The 24,492-nt window shown below is 43.8% G+C and overlaps 1 protein-coding gene across 9 annotated transcripts in view; it reads left to right on the top strand.

Annotated features, from left to right (window-relative positions):
- Nucleotides 1-24,492, top strand: part of PRKCE (protein kinase C epsilon) — a 545,410-nt gene that overhangs the window by 429,574 nt on the left and 91,344 nt on the right. For 6 of the 9 annotated variants that reach the window (XM_060412211.1, XM_060412210.1, XM_060412214.1 and 3 more), the window contains 2 exons: nucleotides 10,014-10,124; nucleotides 21,116-21,270. In XM_060412211.1, the coding sequence (XP_060268194.1) occupies nucleotides 10,014-10,124; nucleotides 21,116-21,270 (266 nt within the window). The remainder of the gene's footprint in view (nucleotides 1-10,013; nucleotides 10,125-21,115; nucleotides 21,271-24,492) is intronic. The other 3 variants (XM_042246226.1, XM_004005978.5, XM_060412215.1) reach the window with 1 other exon arrangement.

The following is a 24,492-nucleotide window of genomic DNA, read 5'->3' as shown; positions in this document are numbered from 1 at the left end:
CCTAGGCTTATATTCATTTAACAACTCTATGATACCCAGTACAATTTGTTCAAATAAATTGTGAAAATAAGTTCTATCTAGTGCTCAGGGCATAGTTTGTGAACCGGTTTGTCATCTCTCGTAAACTTTCCATTTGGATGATCAGAACAGGGCAGAAGTTTCTCGCTGTGCTGTTAGGCTACAGGCAACTGTTGTCGTTGGTTGACCCTGGGTGGTAGGTACATGGGAACTTGGTTGAAAGCTTCACAGAGAAGAGGAGAGCTAGTCCTGTGGTGAGGTCTGCCTGTGGGTTGGTGGAGTAAAAGTGAAAGTTGCTCAGTTGTGTTTGACTCTTTGCAGTTGAACAGTCAGACTCTATACAGTCGTGTCTCTTTGTGACCTCATGGACAGTACAGTCCCTGGAATTCTCCAGGCCAGAATACTGGAGTGGGTAGCCTTTCCCTTCTCCAGGGGGTCTTCCCAACCCAGGGATCAAACCTGGGTCTCCCACATTGCAAGTGAATTCTTTACCAGCTAAGCCATAAGGGAAGCCCAAGAATACTGGAGCAGGTAGCCCATTCCTTCTCCAGCAAATCTTCCTGACCCAGGAATCAAACTGGGGTCTCCTGCATTGCAGGTGGATTCTTTACCAGCTGAGCTACCAGGGAAGCCCATGGGTTGGTGGAGAGCTCTTGCTAATGAATATTTTGTCAGTGCTTCTGTTTTAAACAAGTTGACGGTGTTTTATATTATCCACACAGATACACTGCAAAAGAAAACTAATATGGGCAATTAGAATTGGTAGTAAATCTGAAATATACGGAATGTATTCAAAAAGATGACAGGAGTTAGAACTGCTCACAGGTGGTTGCCAGGCAGAGTTTCCTCAGAACCTTCCATGATAAAGTGATAAGGTTAATTGTAATCAGCACACTTCCCAAATGGATGGGTTCTATCAATGTGCTTAAAAATGTGCTCTTAAATTAATCAGAAAAGTTTGCACATTTGAGCATTTGACTTGGCTATGAATTGGCTAAGCAATGTATTTCTTTATAAAAATATATTTCCAGTTTGTTCCTGTTCAAACTATCACAGTCTCATATTTGAGCAAATGCCAGACCGATGACATGTACTAGATAGTGAGTCCTTGTCCATCAAAATATTTTGGTGCAGTGGTTTCACGAGAAAAGAATGGTATTAAAGTAGTGATTTGGAGCCTGAGAAACAGTTTCAGCCATGCCTGGGAGGCAGAGGTGAGAGGTAGCTCTCAGCCCAAGGGAGCAAACTCTGTGCTGTTTTAAAGTCTTTCTCACTTTACCTACATGTTCAGGTACTCAGACGTCAACCCAGCCTACGTGGTACAAAATGGAATCTCATGTTTAATTTCAAGGGTAGACACCATCTTAGAATTTGGAACAATTTATGTGTTGGGCTGTCTTGCATCTGCTGCTGCTGCTGCTAAATCGCTTCAGTCGTGTCCGACCCTGTGCGACCCCATAGACAGCAGCCCACCAGGCTCCCCCGTCCCTGGGATTCTCCAGGCAAGAACACTGGAGTGGGTTGCCATTTCCTTCTCCAATGCATGAAAGTGAAAAGTGAAAGTGAAGATGCTCAGTCGTGTCCGACTCTAAGCATCTAGTAAGTGCTAAAAAAAATTATGTGCCAGAGGTTAGTTGTTTTTATGAAATGAATGTACCAAACTTCCAGTTAGTTTAGCAGAGCCTGGAAGACCAAAGTTGCAGGATTGCCCATCCTTATAGAGGCAGTTCACTTTAAAATAGTCCCTTAGCTCTCCTCCCACTTGGTAAACCAAGAATCTGATGCAACAGAGAGGAACAGTAAAAGTCATGCAAATCTGGAAATATACCCCTTTTCCAAGCATTTGTTTAGAGTTTCCTGGCATTGGATTGTTTATAAGTCAGTATTGCAAGAGAATGCACATTTTCACATAATTCTGTGGTTGAAAGCAATTTCCTCACCAGCTGACTGATTATTTCTCTAAGGAATTAGTCAGAAGGCAATTGAAAAAAAAATTTTTGTTGTCCATGTGAGACTCTGGTGGTTTGCTTGTACTTTATATCATTGGGGGTGGATTTCCCCTAAGGACTTCTTAAAAGCAGGGTCATGAATGGGTATAAACCTAGGCTGGCTTGTATCCAGGATGGAGAGAAGTATTGGGGTGAGCCACTTAATCAGCCATCTAACTCCTGAGCATGCCTGCTCTGTTAGGTCCAATAAAGGATTTAAGAAAAGACCTTAGGGGCCACTCTGAGAAGCAAGACTATGAAACGGTTTTGAATTGGCTTGTCTAGAGTAATGCCACTGACCCATTTTAGTAATTTGGACAATCTTACCTAAGTAGAACCCAAATTAACTACATTGATTGGTAAATCTAACCAGTCACTATTAATTAAATGACTGTTATATGAAAGGTATAATTGCTGCTCTCAAGGAATGAGAAAGCCCAGTTTAAGAAGTAGGAGTTTTTAAAAAATAACTGAGTTAAATAACCCTCTTTGCCTTAATAATGTAAATCTATGGTATAAGGTTATAATGTACAGGGTAAGATTAGTCATCACATGGGTGGTTTAAATACTGCCATGAATTCACAGGAGGAAGAGTTTTCTAAATACTGTCTTCCCTGGAAAAGGCATCACCAAAGAAGAAGAGGATAGAAAGTATTTGACAGGTGGAGAGGAGGAACTTGGAGCAGAGTTACCAGGATTGTTCAGAATGAACAGGAAAAATGAGTGGTTGCCATATGAAAAAAAATCAGCTCACGTGGGAAGCGGTGCTGTGTATGTGTGACTCTTACCACCCCATGAACTGTAGCCTGCCAGACTTCTCCATCCATGGGAATTTTCGGGCAAGAATACTGGAGTGGGTTGCCATTTCCTCCTCCAGGAGATCTTCCTGACCCAGGGATCAAATCCACATCTCCTGTGTCTCCTGTATTGCAGGCAGATTCTTTATCCACTAAGCCATCAGGGACACCCAGGGAGCAGTGAGATAGGCTGAAATTTAGATCACCACCAGACTACTGGCAGTTCTAACCTGAGTTAATCAAAGTGGGATCAGTCAAAGTGGGATTCCTAGACTAGCAACACTGCATCTCCTGGGAACTTGTTAGAAACACAGAATCTCATGTCCCAACCTAGACCTACAGACTCAGTACTTTTGGGTGTGTGGTTCAGGAATTGGGGTTCGTTTTTTTTTAAGTGTTCAGTTGACTCTTGTGCATACTAAAGTTTGAAAAGCACAACTACTGGCAATTTGAGTTTTGTCCCAAATGACTGAGGCTCTTGAATGGAGAAGAAGCATGTTTTTCAGTGGGGAAGCAAGTCAGTGCCTTTGGGATACTGTCTTTTACGTGGAAGACATCCTCCCTTATAATCCTCCCTTACCTACTGCTTACCAAGATGAAATCTTTCCAAATCCTAGTCACATAACTGGTACAGTCATGTAACTGTTCTTTGGAGTAGTTTCTGAAGGCTGAGTCTAGATCTTGTCTATGTAATGGTATGATATGCACCTATTGTATTTTATATAAGTTGGGATTTTTTAAAGTGTGTGCTTTGCAAGATCTATATGAATCAGCAACAATAACAAATTTATATGGTGCTTTATAGTTTAAAACATAATACTCATTCATATATTTCTGACCATTTAAAAAATTCCCACTATTTTGAATCAGGTTGTTTATCTGGCATTTATCAGGAAATTCAGATTTCCATGTTACAAAGGTAATATGAGCTCTTATAAATCAGCAAACCTTTTTGATAGAAAAATTTTTCCAGACTTTTTCATTATATTATCATTAATACTAGTAGGAATACTATATAATAATAAAATCAGCGTGTATTTTTAAGTGTTGGTAAAGTTTTGAATGTTTCTTTTACTTGGTGACTTTGATATAATAATACCTTCAGGGCTGTAAGAAGTTAGGACTGTTATTCCCGCTTAAATAGGCCCAGGCTGGCAATTTTTTGATCAATTCTACCAGTCTCTTTTATCTTTATTTCGCACCCTGAGAAGACTCTTGAGAGTCCCTTGGACTGCAAGGAGATCCAACCAGTCCATCCTAAAGGAGATCAATCCTGAATATCCATTGGAAGGACTGATGCTGAAGTTCAAACTCCAATATTTTGGCCACCTGATGTGAAGGACTGACTCCTTGGAAAAAAAACCCTGATGCTGGGAAGGATTGAAGGCAGGAGGAAAAGGGGACGACAGAGAATGAGATGGTTGGATGGCATCACTGACTCTGTGGACATGAGCTTGAGTAAGCTCCAGGAGTTAGTGATGGACAGGGAAGGCTAGAGTGCTGTGGTCCATGGGGTCGCAAAGAGCCGGACACTACTTAGTGACTGAACTAACTGACTGACTGATTTGCTACTCCAATAAGCTAGGAAGAATGGAGTTTTCGTAAGGTTAAAATCCTAACCTTAATTTTGCCAGCAGTGTCATGGAGTAGCCCTTGGCCCATGGACTTGAGGGTGGTGTTAGCTTCTATTGTCATGAATACTGTGGGTCTTGACACCAGTGTTTTCCCTTGCCCACTCAAGGGACATTTTCCCCCTGCAGTTTCACAGGTGGAGTTTGTGGTGGTGGTTGTCAGATGGTGGAGTTTGTCAGAGAGCAGACCGTTGCATAGAAGGCTTGACGCTGTATTCACTTAGATTTCATGTTGACTCTAAAGATGTCTAGGATCCCAAAGAGAGGAACAGATCCCTGTCATGCTCCTTCAAAAATCAGCAGTTTGTGTCCTCGAGATTCAAGACCACCTCTGTAAACAAACAATGAGCAAAGGCTTAAGGTGCAGACCTTAACACAGTCTCTAACCCTAGCCCCATATTTCTGATATATAAAATGGGAGCTCTACTGTCAGCTTTAATGAATGATGCTGAGGGTTACTCCTGGTGTAACAGAAAGAGCCCAAGCTTTGGGACAGACAGATCTGGGTTCGAATTCTAGCTGTACTACTTACCAGCTCTGTGGCCTCAGGCAAGTCAACTTACTCCTCTGAGCTTTTGTATCTTTGTGGAAAATGGAGGTGTTAACACCAGCTTTCAAGACTGCTGTGTCAGTGGAAAAGTAGCTTCATATATAGTAGGTACTCATTATAGCCCTTGTCACTTTCCACTTGTTCGTTGTGTCCTCACATTAACCTGAGATTGTAGTTTTCTAAGAAAAACAAAAAGGCCAAGATAGCTTTGATGCTTCAAACAGCTAGACTTCCTCAGCGTTCCTGAAGTCTTCCAGACGCATCCCACCTCTGTGCCTTCATGGTTCTCCTGCACCTGGAAAGCCCGAACTCTGCTTGGTTTGATTCCCTTCCCCTTTTAAGTCCCAGTTCTTCCATGGAGATTTCCTTCACTGTTTTCTTCATCACAAATCCACAAATAATAAAATACCCTCCTGTGGTGTTAACCCTTATTTCATTAGAGTTTCTCATTCTTCCAACTAGATTATAGCCTTTTTGAAAACCTTCTATACCTACAGATGAATGGACTGATTTGAAATAACATTCATCACCAAGCCATATACAGCTGCTGAATCGAGTCTTATGAATGAAAAATTGAAACTAATGTTTTCCTCAGCAGTTTTTTGGGGGCCAAGAACCCACGCTACAGATAATCTATTATAATTTTCCAAGAAGTAGCTGCTATTGAACCTTGATTTTATAGATGGGGAAACCCACACTCCTGATTGTCCAAGTTCTTATAGCCAGTGAGTAGAGGAGCTAAGATTTAAACACAAGCAGTCTGGGTCCAGAGACTGAGTTTGGACCACGGCACCATGCAGGTGAGACTGTGGGTGGAGAAGGCTATCAGAACATTCAAAAACACCCACGGACAGAGTTCTACAAATGGGGACCAACTACAGCCAAGTTATAAACCTCTCAGTTGAGGTTCTCTATGTCATTTTTTCTCATTTGTGTCATTTAACAAATCATTTAGATCATGACTTTCTACAGTTAGAGAAACCAGCCTCCTCTCTGAATTGTCAGCCCTTGGTTCGTGTAAGAGCTGTGACTCAGTCCTGAAACTCACTTGCTTTGTCTGTTTCACCACCTTTTCAGGTCATTAAGAACAAAAGGTCTGTGAACAGATTAAACACAGGCTGTTTTTGTTCTGCTTCTACAAGCACCTATGCCTGTTGAACGCAGACTGCACGGTGTTGATTGCAGTCTGCTCATAGATTTTTTAAAAAAAACAACACATGCCGGAATCCCACACCTTCTCACAATAGCATAGCTGAGGTTAAACAGTTCCTTGGAGAGGCCCCTGTGCTATTACACTAAATACTTACAAGTTTATTTCACCACACTGCCTGGGGTTCAGAGTAAACCTGGGTGGAAGTACGGAGATCAAAGAATTTAACAATCAAAAACCTCTATTCACGCTCTATCTGTCATCTAAAGAAAGTATTAGGGAAGTCATATGGAAATCCTCTCCAGCCTGCCTACAGCCACCAGCCTTGCCACTTAATATTTAAAACAATGTGACCAAGTGTTCAGAATCCACAGGATTGAGTTGTATGTAACGTTAGTGTATTATTTCCCAGTTGCCAATTTTCCCCAGCTTAGCACATTTTCATTTCGGCTTTATTAAAGAGGTCAGAACATGAAAGGAGATTTAGCACAGTGGTGATGTCAGCAGCGCTTCCTTGCCATTGTGACATGGTTTATTTAGTTCAGGGCAGCCATGCATGTGAATCCAACAAGGTGTCTGTAGGACTGAAAGTCAAACCAAGTGGGACTGGTAAAAAGGAAAAGACAAGAAATACAATTATGTGGTGAAACCACAGCTCTTTAACTGTGGGTGGGAATTTCAGGCCCTCGATTTGATTTCATATGGCCCCATAGTTACAAAACCATGGTATAGCATGGTATCAGCTATGTGGTAAGTGCTTTATTATGACATTAGTGGAGTGGGTGGATGAGCCCAGCATGGTGTGGAGCATTGTAAGAACACAGCCAGATGCAGGAGACATGACCCCCGTCATTCCAGAAGATTCCTCCTGTTGTGGAAAGCCATGGTTTTCTTAAGAGTACCTGTCTGTCAGAGTCCTGGGCTGGAGGAAGACTAGAAGCCACTGGTCCAAGAATTTATACTCTGGTTGGACTTACCAGTACATAACATTCTCACAAAAAGGTACAGAACCAAACGCAGTGAAATCACCTAATCTTGATGTCACAAGCCAGGGCAGTTGTCCAATCCAGCGGTTCCCAAACCTCACTGAGCATTAGGAGCTACCTGGGGAATTTAAAAGGAAGTGGACATTCCCAGGGCCCAGCTAGAATTAGAAACTCTGATCAAGGGTCCTGGAAATATGGATGCTTTAAAATGCTCTCACGGGATTCTGTGGCTTGGCCAGCTCACTTGACCAGTCCCCTCAATGAACAAAGATGGTTTCTGTTAACAACCCTACAAAGTGATGATCCACCCAAGGCTGACATCCTCAGGTTGGAAGGAACTTGCTGCAGAACAGGCAGCAGGACCCAGGCAGAAGATGGGGGTTCTCTAAAGCATTTCCTCAAAGTGAAAGTCGCTCAGTTGTGTCTCTTTGTGACCTCATGGACTTACAGTCCATGGACTTCTCCAGGGCAGAATACTGGAGTGGGTAGCCTTTCCCTTCTCCAAGGGATCTTCCCAACCCAGGGGTTGAATCCAGGTCTCCTGCATTGCAGGTGGATTCTTGAGCAGCTGAGCCACAAGGGAAGCCCAAGAGTACTGGAGTGGGTAGCCTATCCCTTCTCCTGTGGATCTTCCCAACTCAGGAATCGAACCGGGGTCTCCTACATTGCAGGCTGATTCTTTACCAACTGAGCTATCCTAGACTTTGATAAAAGGGCCTTTGTTTATCTTCTACCCATTTTCTTAGTTAATCTGCAGTATCACAGGTTGTCATTACCGAGATGGCGGTCCTGCAATTGGTTACCAACATGTCAATCCTTCAGGTGTTTGAAGAGAGTTCCTCTTCAGTTTACTCCTTTGTCTGATACCTGATTCATTTGTTCATTCATTCATTCATTCAGTTCAGACTGTCAGCATCCTCTAAGAGTGGGTTTCTTGAGGCTGACCATTGCCGCCTCCTTCAGCTGCTTCTTACAGATCTCGGCTTCTTCACCCTGTCCTGTTTGCCTTCCTCTGGATGAACTCTAGTTGTCAGTGTCAAATATGGTGCTCAGAATGGGACACCACACTGACCATGTGATCTGATGAGCGGAGTCCAGCAGGAGCCACAGGAGCAGTTGCTACTTGTGCCCTGCTTCTCCTAAGTAGTGTTATTTGAGAATAACCAAAAACTCAAACGGATGCAGACAGAAGGATCTGGAGCCCAGATCAGGAAGGGAAAAGGTCAGTATTGGCTGACCATGTCCTAGTGAATGGGTAAGCTTTGGAATGAAAGAGAGTGCCATCCTTCTGGTGTTCCAAGTGGAGAAATAATGTTTCATTGGGAACCTGGATATTTGCTGCATCAACCACACTGTGCGTGTATTAACGGGTCTGCAGGCTAAGTGGAGGCTCTCGCCACATCATTGCTCCCTATGTGTAGGATCAGCTCTGACTGCTACACCGACTAGAGGTGCAAGGGGCAGCTTTCCTTTCTCCTCTGTTGGTGGGCTCAACCTAAATATTTCCATCTAAGCAGGTTATGGTTCCTTTCCACAACTGAAGAGAAATAGCGATGTACCTTCTCTCCTTAGGGTCAGCTACCTGGTATTTGCTTATGTTTAAAACTGTCACATGAACTTTGCATATTCTTTGGGAAACAAAAAGTAAGAAAAGAGAAACTGTTGTGACAGCTGGTTGTAACATTAACTGGTCAGTTGTTTCATGCAGGTAAAATTGGAATAACATTTCTTTGATTACTTTTTTGCTGAATAGACTGGTCATCTAATCCCCTGATTGGTTAGCAGGATTTCATTCTAAATAGAATTAAGCAAGTAAGATAAGAAACAAAAAACAATGGGAAAGAAAATAGCAACACCAATTGCAGCCATAACACGATTTGAGGCTTGGCCTTACCCAGGACTGGAGACTTGTTGACAATAGTAGACGCATGAGCCTCCTGGAAATCAGACCTCAGATGTGACCTCTGTAGGCGCTTCTTTTTGTATTGGACACAGGAAGTAATAAGGTGACATCTGAAGCTTCCAAAATCAGAGTAACAGCTATATTTGTTGTTATTGTTGTTTAGTCGCTAAGCTGTGTCCAACTCTTTGTGACCCTATAGATCGTACCCCACCAGGCCCCTCTGCCCAGGGGATTTCCCCAGCAAGAATACTGGAGTGGGTTGCCATTTCCTTCTCTGGGTGATCTTCCTAACCTAGGGATCAAACTTGTGTCTCCTGCATTAGCAGGTGGCTTCTTTACCACTGAGCCGCCAAGGAAGTGCAGCAGCTACTTGAGCTGCTTCAGTTCTGCCTGGGCTCCATCTCTAGCATGTGAGCTGGAGGCCAGAGACACTCATTTAGTTCTTCTCTACCAGCTAGACATACATCGAGCCTAGAGAGGGTGTGGAGACACCAGAAAAGGGCATCTTGAGCCCCAGCTGTTGGGCCTTACGTCCTGCTGGAGACACAGGAAGGTATATTCTGGGGCAGTCAGAGTTTGACGCAATCACACACCAGATCGGGAAGAGAAGCCTGAGTTCATGAGAAGAGCATTGATAAAGGACAAGACTACATGTGGGCCTTGGCTGGATGGGAAGATGGGCTTAGAACAAGAATACTTTCATTCCTGTGCTTAAAAATACAAAGAGTATTCTTTCAGTTCTTAACTTCAGCTGCTGACTGCTGGTGACACTGGTGAAAATGGACTCCAGTGAGCAACCAATGTTTTCTTTCTTTTTAAACGGACTCTTGGGATCATTAGAGAGAGATCTAGCCTGCCCAGAATGGGCAGACCAGATTCTAGGTGGGTAGCAGGGACATGTGAAATCTCTGCAAGATGACCAGGCTGCTAAGTTGGGCAAATGAGTCAGGGGAGAGTTTCCTGATGCTTTGCTGCTTTCCTGGAGTCCAGGTCAACAACCAGTGGCAGAGGATGACAGCCGGAAGCCATACCCCAGGAGCAGCGCTTCATGGAGAAAGCAGTTCTTGGGTGAAGAACCAGGAGAAAGCCTGGTGCTATGAGGTGATGCTGACACTCTGGTGATGCGATGAAATGAAAGGAAGAGCCTCAGGAAAACCATACCATTGTCCATTTTATTGCCGTGTTCCCCATCTAAACCCCTCTGACTCTGTCATTTTCAAAGAGAAAAATTAACAGCAAGTCATTCTTCCTACTTACCTTCAGATGTTGCTCTTATTCATAGCACAAGGTCACTCTAGTGTCATCATCGTTGAGATGTAGCCTATTTGGGGGCTGTCCTGTATGTCCTGTCACATCATGTGATAGAAACTTCATTTTCCTAAGATGTTGACGACCCTCTGAAAGCGACCCTATGAAAGGCAAGTGTTCTCTGACATACTGATCCCAAAGCCCTCCCCTTTCCCTGGCTTTCACACACAGATGAGAGTACCTGGGGCAGGATGACAGTAACCTGAAGTTGTTCCCTGGCCTATGTAATAATCCCTCTAATCAGATGCAGAAAATGTTTATTTTGAGCTTAATTGAATGAGTCCGTTTGGTATAGCTTTTAGGTCACTTTAAACTTGGGGTGTCCTATGTACTTCAAATAAGTAGAGTTTAAAGCAGTTGGAAACAAGTATCAGATGGACATGAATGAAGTTTATACCTCTAAACTATCAGGCTTCTGTGTGGAAGTTTTGCTGTTTGACTAATTCTGATTAGGTTAATACTTTCCCCCAAGAAAATACTTCTCCCTTTTTATCCAAAGAAGGGTGGACTCTACCCCTCTGTGGCCTATAGAAGATTCTTATCAGAAACAGCAATGTGAAAACCCATTCTGTATTTTCTGTACCACTCTTGGCATTGATGGAATTGACCATGGCTGTAGGAATTTAGCTGAGATAAATCTAAGTTTGGGGAAAGACTACAACAGGGTTGTTATTCTCGAGTAAGGCCTTGCACAATGGGAGAAAGCTGAGAAGTACTGAGAACGTGTGAAAATTAATTTTTCAAACATGTTTCAGGTGATATTATTGTTACATAAGAAAGTTTGCATAATCAATCATAATTAGTATTCAGATAAGATTGTCTTTCTCTGTTAGTTGGCAGGTAAGCCTTCAGTGAGAGGAAAGATCCTTTCTTTTTATTCTCCATACCTCTCTTTCACCTAACTCAGTGGAAGGTCTATGACACCAATAAAACAAGGCTCTGCCTCTAGTCCGCATATGGTATGTCTGCCTGAGAGCTGTAGAATCCCACTCATGAGTGTCTGTTTTTAGTTTATTGTAATGATGGCTGTGCTTTCTTGATGAGGAAGTAAAATTGATTTATAGTTTAGTTTAATAGTTAAGTTTCCCAAAGTGATTGGATCTTTCCTTTCTTTCGACCCAAGAAGTATAATAGAGAAGAAGAACGGTCGCTTGCTGTTCTTTCTCAAAGATAATAGAACAGTTTACACAGTGGAAATAGAGAAGAGATGGGATAATAACTTCAAGCAATCTTCCATCAATCCATCATGGACTCTGCCTTTAGAACAGTTTTAAATCAGCTTTAATTATGCCATTTTATAACTCAGAAGATTTCTAGAGTTCTTTATTTCTCACCTGTGTTTTCAGAACCATCTCTCTTTCTGCCCCCACCTGTCTGTCTCCTTCATACCCATATCCAAGTTTTTCACTGCCTCATTCCTCCCCTCCTCATCCCCATATGCAGTGATCACTTTTGCTTACCTCTGCCCTTCATGTGTGTGCTTCTAACTTGCCAGGCCCTCTACTCCTCCCACCTTCTGCTGTTCAAGACCTTAACTGTGGTCTTTCGTGTAATTTAGATTTGTCTCAACCAAATCCCAAGGCAATGGCCATTTCCATCAATACCAGTTGTATTATGGAAAATAAAATACAGAAAGAGTTTTCTTATGGCCTTTTCTTATAATGATCTTTTGTAAGTGCTGAGGCCTGGATGATAGACATTTCTTCTCTAAGGGCCTAAGAAGCTAAGGGCACAGATACATAGGTTTCATGTCTGATTTGATACAAGACGTTTAGTGCATAATGACAGAGCATTTTATGTTGCTTTGTATGATTTCCTGTGTTCAATTCCTAGTGCCTAGAAACCAAACCCATGGCTTATATCATCTTCCATATCCCCCAGTCACCTACCCTAGGTCTGGGCACCCAGGACAGACCTGCTGAGTTGATAGGTTATAAGATGGAGACATGGAGAGGAAAAGGAGATGCTACAAGTGAGAGGTCACTGGTGCATCAAAGGTAGACTGTTCCAAGTCCAGTCTTTTGTTGGGCAGTCATGTGAAATTGATTTAAAAGCGATAGAATCTTTGCACATGTAAACAGCTAACAGACTATGGTGACTGTGTGTGCAAACAAATCCAGTTGGCAGGACATGCAGTGCTGCTGAGAGGAAGCCTCTGGCTATCCATCACACCTTGAAAGATGAACAGGGCGGGCCAGATTTTCCCTTCTAAGTTAGGAAAGGTTAGCACTCTGGGAAAATAGAGCCCAAAGGGAATTTCAAACACATGGTGTGGCCCTTCCAGCTTGCAGGTCGTTATTACCTATTCTTACCCTAAATGGCCATGATATATAATCTCTTTCCTAATTTTATTAGTTTACTTACTATCACAAGACCATAACTTTTTAGACATTCAGGTGTGTCTAAGGGAGGAGGAGATAGAATAAGGCTTTTAAAATCTTTGATTACCTCAGAAAACGTATTTGCTTACTTTACCAGGAAGTTGGGTTTTTTGTTTTGTTGTGTTTTCTACCCATGCCAAGAGGGGATTAATGAATGAGTAGCTGCTGGGTTTGCCAGCTTTCTTTTGATTTCAGTTTATGTAATTAAGCAGTTCCCAGAATGACTTCAGGTTCTCACTCTGCATCAAAACATGCTTCTCAAATGGGTTAGGTGTGGAGACCAGAAATAATCCAGACTCACTGAATGGAGGGAGGAGGAGTGGAAAACTTCTCTTGCTTTAAAAGCAGTCCCTCCTGTGTCAAAAGGGCTGACCATGCTTTGGGGCCATGCACATTGAGCTGTATTGAGTAGAAAAGTAAGTTAAAACTAAAGTTCAAATGGGCTAAAGTTAGAATAACTCGAAATGAGGTTAACAATAGAAATAACATGGGGAAATCAACTCTGTTTACAATTGAATTTCTAGCAACCAGAATCTTCTCTATGGTGGGCATTCAAGACTTCATGCATTCAACAAAGACACACTAGGAACCCACTGTGTTTCAGGCTCCATTCTAGTTGCTGGGGATACAGTGAGAAGCTAATGAGAACCCCTCCCTTAAGGTGCTAACATGGAGTGAATGTTGGATGAGCAGATTTTTATTGAGCACTTCTGAGCTAGTAGTGGCCATGGCATTGTTGGGAAGTCTAAGGTTATGTTCCTCAAGGAACTGGCCATCTCATGGGGAGGTGAAATCATCTGTCCAAGGAACCAAAGAACTGTTCAAAGCTGTCCCAAATACTGGGTGCTGAGACAGACCCCTTAAGGGTGAAATGGTCAGATTGGGCACTCATGGGCACTTTCTATAGGCAGGAGGCTCACTGCAGTAGCCTGACTCATCTTGAAGCCTTTAATTCCCTAAGCAGTAAGAGACTGCCGATACAAATATCAGAGCATCTTTTGATTTTGTTTCTCTTGTAGCCCCCTGAGCTGTTTAGTTATTCTATCCACATGATGCTTGTTTTAAAGGAAATTAGAGGCACTTTTCTTTGAGGTTAGGCTAATTCCCTTAAAAACCAACAGGGTAGAGTTACCAACAGTTTTTATCCTCATGAAGTATGCAGATTACTGAGAGAGAAAGACATAAATCAGTGACTCAAATCAACCCCCGGCAGAGAGTGTAGCATGTAAGAGGAGGTTTTGACTTGGTGAGAAAAGTCAAGGACAGCTTCTTAGAAGAAAAGATGGCTGCACTGAAATCTGAAGGATGAGGAGGAATTAATTAGGTGAAAGGTCAGGGAGACACAGGCCAAGCAGAGGGAGTAGCATGAGCAAAGGCCCTGTGGCAGGAGGGAGTTTTCTGTTGAGGCGAAGGGAACAGCTGGGAGTGAAATGACTGAGAATTAGATAGGGCCAGCTTACTCCTTGGAAGGAAAGTTATGACCAACCTAGATAGCATATTCAAAAGCAGAGACATTACTTTGTCAACAAAGGTCCGTCTAGTCAAGGCTATGGTTTTTCCAGTGGTCATGTATGGATGTGAGAGTTGGACTGTGAAGAAGGCTGAGTGCCAAAGAACTGATGCTTTTGAACTGTGGTGTTGGAGAAGACTCTTGAGAGTCCCTTGGACTGAAGGGAGATCCAACCATTCCATTCTAAAGGAAATCAGCCCTGGGATTTCTTTGGAAGGAATGATTCTAAAGCTGAAACTCCAGTACTTTGGCCACCTCATGTGAAGAGTTGACTCATTGGAAAAGACTCTGATGCTGGGAGGTATTGGGGGCAGGAGGAGAAGGGGACGACAGAGGATGAGATGGCTGGATGGCATCACTGACTCGATGGATGTGAGTCTGAGTGAACTCCGGGAGTTGGTGATGGACAGGGAGGCCTGGCGTGCTGCGATTCATGGGGTCGCAAAGAGTTGGACACGACTGAGTGACTGAACTGAACTGAAGTGAGATCACACTGGCCAGGAGGCATATTAGGGAGTGTTCTATTTATTCCAAGAGTAATATGAAACCCTTGAAACAATCAGTAGAATGAGGAAAGGAAGGCACATACGCTGTAATAAGATTTTCATTTCAGCATGGTAACTCTGCCCACAGTGTGGTCAGTGTTTGGTGTGGGGACTGGAATCAATGTAGGGAGCACCAGTGAGAAGGCACTTGCAAGCATTTCAACCAGAGATGATAACTGCTTGGGCCAGAATGGTGGCCACAACGGTGGCAGCAGCAGAAGGAAGTAGGCAAATGTAACAGGTACAAAGGTAATAAGTGCAAAGGTACGAGAGGTAAAAGCAATAGGACTTGGTGATGGATAAGAGGGATAAAGAGGAGGCGGGTGTTGAGAATGGCTTTTCAGGTTCCTGACTTATACACTTGGCTGGATGGTGAAGCCCTGCCCTGAGACAGGCACCCTGGATGAGGACCAGTTTTGCCAGGGGAAGATTATGAAGCAGTTTTGAACATGTTGGGATTGAGTGCCTTTGAGGCATCAGAGAGAGATGACAGAAACACAGCTGGGTAAATGGGTTCCCAGGTTGGACGAGAGGTCTAGGATAGAGGGAGATGTTTGTGAGTCATCAGTGTCAAGGTGCATTAGACACCGTGGGTGTGGATGAGATCACTCAGCGAGTACAGAAAGGGGAGGAGAGAGGAGGGCGTCCAACCCCGCCTTGTGGGATTCCAACACCTAATGGCTGGGGAAAGGAGAAGCCTACCAAAGCAGGCAGAACAAACCTGCCAGAACCACAGGGAGAATAGCAGGTGAAAGCCGAGGAAAGCAAGCATTTGTTGGGAGAGGAGGTCATCAGGGAAAAATAATGCTGAAAGGATAGGGAAAATGAAGACTCAATAATGACAATAATAACTGTCATACCACTAGCTATAATACTATAGTAATAATCATTATTGACAGTCTTTATGGAGCCCCAGTTACGAGCCAGGCACTTTAACATATAATTTAATCCTCATAGGAATTTTGTAAGGCAGGTCCTGTTATCAGCCTCATTTTCACAGTACAGAACACTGAGCACAGAGAGCTGAAGTCATTTGCTTGAGGTCACACAGCCAGTGAGTGAAGAAATCAAGGGGGAAGCTCTTCTTTCTCACTCCATGGCCCCTGTCCTTAAATGCCTTGCGGGAAATAAAAAGCAGCCAGGGAGGCAGGGTGGGGAGGGGAGATTTAGAAATTTGGATTCTTTCAAGCAAAGGCAGGAAAATGTTCCATGGTTGCTAAAGCCCAAGTTCAAGTTGGTGACCAGGAACTGGTATTGCAGCAGCTGTTTCTGATGATGGTTCAGCTAGATTAGGGTAGTGTTGAATGCATGACAAGGCTATATTTCCCATGGGAAAAAGCCTTGCTCCAAGTGTTCTAGGGCATTGGTTCTCAAAGTGAGAGCTCCAGGCCAGCAGCCTAGCATCACCTGGGAACTAAGAGATGCAGATTCTCAGGCTCCAGTCGAGACCTTCTGAATTAGAAACCCTGTAGGGCAGAAGCAGAGAAGGCAATGGCACCCAGTCCAGTACTCTTGCCTGGAAAACCCCATGGACGGGAGAGCCTGGTGGGCTGCAGTCCATGGGGTCGCTAAGAGTCGGACACGACTAAGCGACTTCACTTTTCACTTTTCACTTTCATGCATTGGAGAAGGAAATGGCAACCCACTCCAGTGTTCTTGCCTAGAGAATCCCAGGGACAGGGAAGCCTGGTGGGCTGCCGCACAGAGTCGGACACGACTGAAGTGACTTAGCAGCAGCAGCAGTAGGGCAGAAGGCGCGGAGGAGGAATCCATGCTCTAATAAACCTCTGTGAGATTCTGATGCACAAGTTTGAGAACCTTCTTCTTGGGAGACCCTTGAAAAAGAGGAAAACCCTAATAACATGATCCATATATCTCACCTTGGCAGCAACCAGATGGGACAGTGTTTCTTAACCCTGGCTGCCCACTGTAATCACATGAGGAGCTTTGTGAACTACGATAGCTGGAGTCCACCCTCAGAAATTCTGGTTGCATTGGGTTGGCACTGGCCTGATCATTTGAAATAAGGATTTGAATGGGGAATAGATGATCGAATGAACACTGATCATCGAATGATCATTGAATAGACGATTGAATAGATGATCTGAACACTTCTGAGTGCCCGGTTGGGCCTGGGGGAGAAAACAAGGCAGGTTTTCAAGGGGAAGGTCGAGACAAATGGAAGAGAAGCTAGATCTTAGGCACTTTGTGAATAGCAGTAAAGCTTGAATAATTCTGGAGGTTGTGGTGGGGAGAGAAGGTAGTCTGAATTTATAATAATTCTTAAGGGTGACTTAGTTTGAAAGAGATGCCAGTTATAAAGTAAATATGTGGTCAAGGCTGCTCCATGAGTAAAATATTATTGTGATTTTTCAGTTCAGTTCAGTCACTCAGTCGTGTCTGACTCTTTGCAACCCCATGGACTGCAGCACACCAGGATTCCCTGTCCATTACCCACTCCCAGAGTTTACTCAAACTCATGTCCATTGAGTCAGTGATGCCATCCAACCATCTCATCCTCTGTCTTCCCCTTATCCTCCCACCTTCAATCTTTCCCAGCATCAGGGTCTTTTCAAATGAGTCAGTTCTTCGCATCAGCTGGCCAAAGTATTGGAGTTTCAACTTCAGCATTTGTCCTTCCAATGAATATCTAGGACTGATTTCCTTTAGGATGGACTGGTTTGATTTCCTTGCAGTCCAAGGGACTCTCAAGAGTCTTCTCCAACACCACAGTTCAAAAGCATCAATGCTTCGATGCTCAGCTTTCTTTATAATCCAACACTCACATCCATACATGACTACTGGAAACACCATAGCTTTGACTAGATGGACCTTTGTTGCAAAGTAATGTCTGCTTTTTATTTTTTTTTATTTTTTTTTTTGTCTGCTTTTTAATAAGGGGTCTAGGTTGGTCATAACTTTTCTTCCAAGGAGCAAACGTCTTTTAATAATGTCATGGCTGCAGTCACCATCTGCAGTGATTTTGGAGACCCCAAAAGAAAGTCTGTCACTGTTTCCGCTGCTTCCCCATCTATTTGCCATGAAGTGATGCGACTGGATGCCATGGTCTTAGTTTTCTAAATGCTGAGTTTTAAGCCAACTTTGACTCTCCTCTTTCACTTTCATTGAGAGACTCTTTAGTTCCTCTTCACTTTCTCCCATAAGAGTGGTGTCATCTGCATATCTGAGGTTATTGATATTTCTCCCGGAAATCTTGATTCCAGCTATACTTCATCCAGTCCAGCATTTCTCATGATGTACTCTGCATATAAGTTAAATAAGCAGGGTGACAATATACAGCCTTGACGTACTCCTTTTCATATTTGGAACCAGTCTGTTGTTCCATGTCCAGTTCTAACTGTTGCTTCTTGACCTGCATACAGATTTCTCAGGAGGCAGGTCAGGTGGTCTGGTATTCCTATCTCATGAAGAATTTTCCACAGTCTATTGTGATCCACACAGTCAAAGGCTTTGGTGTAGTCAATAAAGCAGAAGTAGATGTTTTTCTGGAATTCTCTTGCTTTTTTGATGAGCCAATGGATGCTGGCAATTTGATCTCTGGTTCCTCTGCTTTTTCTAAAACGAGCTTGAACATCTGGAATTTCACAGTTCACATACTGTTGAAGCCTGGCTTGGAGAATTTTGAGCATCACTTTGCTAGCGTGTGAGATGAGTGCAATTGTGCAGTAGTTTGAGCATTCTTTGGCATTGCCTTTCTTTGCAGTTAGAATGAAAACGGACCTTTTCCAGTCCTGTGGCCACTGCTGAGTTTTCCAAATTTGCTGGCATATTGAGTACAGCACTTTGACAGGATCATCTTTTAGGATTTGAAATCCCTCAACTGGAATTCTATCATCTCTACTAGCTTTGTTTGTAGCAAGGCTGCCTAAGGCCCACTTGACTATGCATTCCAGGTTGTCTGGCTCCTTTACTGTGCCCATCTTTGCATGGAAAGTTCCCTTGATATCTCTAATTTTCTTGAAGAGCTCTCTAGTCTTTCCGATTCTGTTGTTTTCCTGTATTTCTTTGCATTGATCACCAAGGAAAGTTTTTTTTAATCTCTCCTTGCTAGTCTTTGGAACTCTGCATTCAAATGGGTGTATCTTCCCTTTCCTCCTTTGCCTTCACTCCTCTTTTCACAGCTATTTGTAAGGCCTCCTTAGACAACCATTTTGCCTCTTTGCATTTCTTTTTCTTGGGCATGGTCCTGATCGCTGCCTCCTATACAATGTCATGAACCTCTGTCCATAGTTCTTCAGGCACTCTGTCTATCAGATCTAATCCCCTGAATCTATTTTTCACTTCCACTGTATAATCATAAGGGATTTGATTTAGGTCATACCTGGATGGTCTAGTGGTTTTCCCTACTTTCGTCAATTTAAGTTTGAATTTGGCAATAAGGAGTTCACGATCTGAGCCACAGTCAGCTCCTGGTCTTGTTTTTGCTGACTGTATAGAGCTTCTCCATCTTTGGCTGCAAAGAATATAATCAATCTGATTTCGGTGTTTACCAGCTGGTGATGTCCATGTACAGAGTCTTCTCTTCTGTTTTTGGAAGAGGATGTTCTGCATGTAGAAATCTGTATGCAGGTCAAGAAGCAACAGTTAGAACTGGACATGGAACAACAGACTGGTTCCAAATATGAAAAGGAGTACGTCAAGGCTGTATATTGTCACCCTGCTTATTTAACTTCTATGCAGAGTACATCAGTGCGTTTTCTTGGCAAAACTCTATTAGCCTTTGCTAATTGTGATTTTTATTCAGTCTTAATTGAAATGATTCTACTAATTTTAATCCAAGATAATATGCTGACATCCGCCTAGCAGCTTTGCTGAGACTGTGTCTATATGTTCAGAATGTACTCTGACCCTCTGCCCTCCCCAGCCTCACTGCTTCCTCTTTGCTCCATGGACCTTCCTCCCTGGCTGACCTGGTCAGTTTACTGGTTCCCAAGTGCTGTCGCTCTGTTCCCTTGCCCTGGTATTTATTGGTGCCTCCCCCCATCTCCTCCTCCTCTCAGGGAGGACCTATCTCCTTCTAGAATCCTCCATGGACCCCCAGTTCAGAGAGTCCCCCTTTCTCCTAATCCTTTCAGCACCAAATATCTTTAAGGCACTCTGGTCCTGTTTAGTTTTCATCATTCTACACATTTCCCCTGGATCATAAGCCTTATGTGTATGATCCCCGCAACATTCAGGACAGTGGTGGCTTACAACTTTTTGCCTCCTGCCCAGCACAGCACCACATACTCTACAGGCTCAGGAAATAGTAGTCAAGAAGCTGTACGAAAAGTGAATTTCAGTCCCTCTTCTTCCCACATCATCATGATGTGCAGAAAAGAAGGCACCAACCCCAATGAGATGTGATTATGGTTTGACCATTCTTGAGGGCAAAATCCATAGGAAGCACATCAAGGTGGAGATCCCAGAGGGAGCATCCTCCAAAGTGGACGTGGCCCCCTGCCCGGGAGGGGCTCTCACCATCTTATTAGTCCATGTTGTTTTGTATTAGGTTCCAGTACTATCTTAGCAAATCACCACAAACTTGGTGTTTTAAAATAATAGAAATCTCTCCTCTCACATTTCTGGAGGTCAGACGTCTGAGACCAGTGTCACTGAGCCAGAGTCCAAGTGCTGATGGAGCCATGCTCCCTCCAGAAGCTCTAGGACAGACCCTTCCCTGCCTCTTCCAGCTTCTGACAGCTCCAGCTTCTGGCAGCACCACCTTCCTTGGCTTGTGGCCACTTCGTTCTAATCTCTGCTTCCTTGGTCACACTGCTTTCTCCTCCCTTCTCAAATCTCCCTCTACTTCCCTCTTATAAGGACACTTGTGACTGCAATTAAGGCCCACCCTGGTGATCCACAATAGTCTCCCCAACTCAAGATCCTCAACTTCATCACAACTCTTTAAGTTCTTCTTTGCCATCTCAGGTAACATTTACACATTAAGGGGTTAGGACTGGGATATCTTTGGGGCAGCCATGATGTAACCTACCACACAGACAAAAGTAACTGGAGCCTCCAAAGGGACAGAGACTTGTCCAAGGTCACACTTCAAGGTTGTAACAGAAATTAGGCAGAGATCCAGGTCTTCTTTCTGTCAATCTTAGACTCCTCCCACTAGAGCATGCTGGTTCCTGTGAAAGTAAGACAAAGATATTAGAATAACGCTTCATACCCTGATTCCTTGTCTTCTCTCTGGAACATGTGCTACTAGAGTTCCCCCACCTGTGCACTCTGTCCCTGCTTGAGTCCTCGTTCTGTTACTTCGAACTCACTGTACATTCGCTGGCCTGTGTGGGCAGCTGCAGTGGACTCACTAAATGACATTTTCTCCTCTCCCTTCAGGACCGCCTCTTTTTTGTCATGGAGTATGTGAATGGTGGGGACCTCATGTTCCAGATTCAGCGCTCCCGGAAATTCGATGAGCCTCGTTCCCGGTTCTATGCTGCAGAGGTTACATCAGCTCTCATGTTCCTCCACCAACATGGAGTCATCTACAGGTACCTCTCCTTACCTCCTCTCTTCCCCCAAAGTGAAAAAATAGAGAGTCTTCTGGATGCTTGAACTGAGTTTGGCTTCCACCCAACTGGTCTCTTAGAACTCGCTTTAAATTAGTTGTTTGTTTCAATTTGCTTACAGAGGGCTTTTTTAGGGGCTGTTTATCACTGTAAATGTTAATATTTGAATAGCCCCGGGAGATCTGATCCACTGTTTGTGCCAGTTTTGATTGAAAGCTTAAGCAGGACGTTTTAAAGGCCCAGTGCCAAGTAACCTTGGGGTGACCTTCATTTCTCTCTCCCCACCGCCACCCCAACCCTCTTCCTTGAACATCAGGGCATTCTCTGCACTTTTTCCTTCTGTGCCATGAACTTCCTCCCCTTCCCAACCTCTTGCCACTTCCTGAGTTTGTTTGGCTTACTTGTCTCCAGCAGATAGAATCAGAGAAGGAGGAGTTCCTTGTGGGGGTCTCAGGGTTTATGATCTAGGAGGGAAGAGGGGAGGGGAACTAGACAGTATCTAACAGGAAGTGACTCTCTGCAGATCATCCAGTCCCTTGTTACTGCCTTGTCCCCCTTCCAAGAAAACATGGAACACACACACACACACACACACACACACACACACAAATTTTCCAGTAAGAGAGCAGTACTACTTACGCAGGCTCTTCTGTGAGGTCAGGAATTCTGGGAGGAGTAAATATTTATAATTAGCAACAAGGACACTAAAGTTCCTTCGGGTTTTTTCAATGATTGTCCATTTCTTTACTTAGATTTTGCTTCCTCCTTTTTCCTTCAATTGGGTTGAAGAATAGCTGGCTTGATTCAACCCAAAATTAATCCCTCACCAGAACTTCACTGGCCCCACTCCTGGGAGCAATGCCCTCACTAAAAAAAAAAAAATGTTCTCCAAGGGGTTCTGAAACCAACCCTCAGCTTCCTTAATTCCTTCTGCTCAAAAATAGTCAGTGGCTCCCGACGGCCTGCATAACAAAGCCCACACTCTCTAGCCTGCTGTTGTGGTCCTCCACGTCACAACCACACGTTTGCTTCCTATCACTGCATAACGAATTACCACAAACGCAGTGGCTTAACGCATTGGCTGCTTCACAGTTCCCACAGGGCAGCAGTCTAGGCACAGCGTACCTGGGTCTCTCTGCTGTGATCAATGAAAGCCAGGCTGCTTTCTTGTTGAAGTTTGAGCTCCTTTTCCAGGCTCACATGATTATGGGCAGAATTCATTTCCTTGCAAATGGAGAATACACGTGGCTTCCTCATGGTCAGCAGGAATGAAAGCCTTTCCTGCTTTGAATCTCTAACTTCAGGGAGGCCTGGACCCTCTTTGAAAAGGATCACTTGATTAAATTGGGCCCACCCAGACTGATCTCTCTTTTAACTCAAAGTCAAATCATTTGGGGAGCTTAATTATGCCTGTAAATCCCTTGGCCCTTGCCCTATGATGTCTTATAATTGTGAGTGATATTATATCCCTTTCCACATTGGTGGTTTTTTTTTAATTTTTATTTTTACTTTATTTTACTTTACAATACTGTATTGGTTTTGCCATACATTGACATGAATCCACCACGGGTTTTGGTTGAAGAAGTCACAGTTTCTCCACCATAAACAAGGGGAAGGGGTTATGAGATTATACCAGTGTGTTAAACATTGGGGGTCACCTTAGGTTATATCTACTACAGCCCAGTACACCTCACTTCCTATGATCTCTTGAACCTACCAAGGTTCTTGCATGTGTGTGTGCTAAGTCATTCAATCGTGGCTGATTCTGTGCGATGCTATGGGCTGCAGCCTGTCAGGCTCCTCTCTCCATGGGATTCTCCAGGCAAGAATACTGGAGTGGGTTGCCATGCCCTACTCCAGGGGATCTTCCTGACCCAGGAATCGAACCTGAATCTCTTACATATCCTGCACTGGCAGGCAGGTTCTTACCACTAGCACCACCTGGGAACCCAAGGTTCTTAGCTTGCTTCAAGCTCATCTGACAATTCCCTACTTTCTTGTTCTTCTGTCCTCCTCTTTCCAGCCCAGAAGCCTGATGCAATACTGCCTGCCTGCTAGAAGCCTGGCCCCACCAGCCAGAGCAAGTCTCTCCATCCCCCGCTTTATTTGTAATTTGGGAATGTCACACCCTCTACCTTAGGACCATGGCTGCTTCTTTATTAACTCTTTGACCTTCTTTTTTTACATCCTCTTATTATCTTGCACATAGTAAATGAACAAGAAATGACCCTTGGCTTCAGTTCAAATTCCTAATCTCTGCCTCCAAAGCAGCTTGCCGACTAGTTAGAGATATTGGCATTAGATATGTGAAAATATCACCCATATTACAAGGCAGTGAACTCTTAGGGAGCCAGTGACTAGAAGAATTGTCATTCACTGAGATATCATCCCTATCCACTCCCTGTCAGAGTGGGTATAATCACCCACAGTTTACCAGCAGAGATTCAGAGATTCCCCTTTAACAGTGGGTGGGCCAAAAGGTTTGTTCTAGTTTTTCCATAACATCTTATGGAAAAACCCGAACAAGCTTTTTGGCCAGCCCAATAAGTTGCCCAAGGCCATATTCGGTAAGTGACAGACTTAGGAAGTGTAACTGACATGACGCTTGTCATGGGCCTGCCAAGTCCAAGTCCATACTCTTTACTAGTCATTCCTGACACTCCAAAACTTGACTTTTCCTTACATTTCTAGTTTCTTTTCCTTTCTGCTTCCCTAGATGAATACTTGCCTCTCACCTACGTTTGTTCTAGTGACTTTTGTGAGCCATACTTGTCCCCTCTCTTCCTCTCCTTTCCACTTCCCTGGCCACTTCTCCTTAATCTCTATATAACGTGGCCTGATCCTTCTCCCCTCCAAGCCCCATCCTCTAAATACTGGTTTTTCCCGGAGCCTTCATCCCTAAATTCTCTCCCTGAGCAATTTCAGCAGTTGCCTGTCTCCAAATGACACCTGTGTGCCAGAGACTCCCATATCACTGTCTCCAGCCCCCAGTTCTCTCCAGATCCCTGCACAAGACTACTCTCTCAAGATGATCTCCAAGGCTTTCTACCTTCTTTCCCAGGTAGTTTGCAAGAGTTTACTGGCCTGAGTCCTCACTGCCTCTTGCTCTTCTCCCTCCTATCTTGTCTGCCTCCCTCTCCATCGCAGCCCAGTGTTCTTTCAAAGTGCAGGCTGATGGACACATGGTGCCCTCCTTAGCATCCT

The sequence above is a fragment of the Ovis aries genome, chromosome 3 (assembly GCF_016772045.2).
Source record: "Ovis aries strain OAR_USU_Benz2616 breed Rambouillet chromosome 3, ARS-UI_Ramb_v3.0, whole genome shotgun sequence".
Taxonomy (NCBI): Eukaryota; Metazoa; Chordata; class Mammalia; order Artiodactyla; family Bovidae; genus Ovis; species Ovis aries.
The sequence above is the reverse complement of the archived record's forward strand: the minus strand, read 5'-3'. Positions and strand labels throughout refer to the sequence as shown.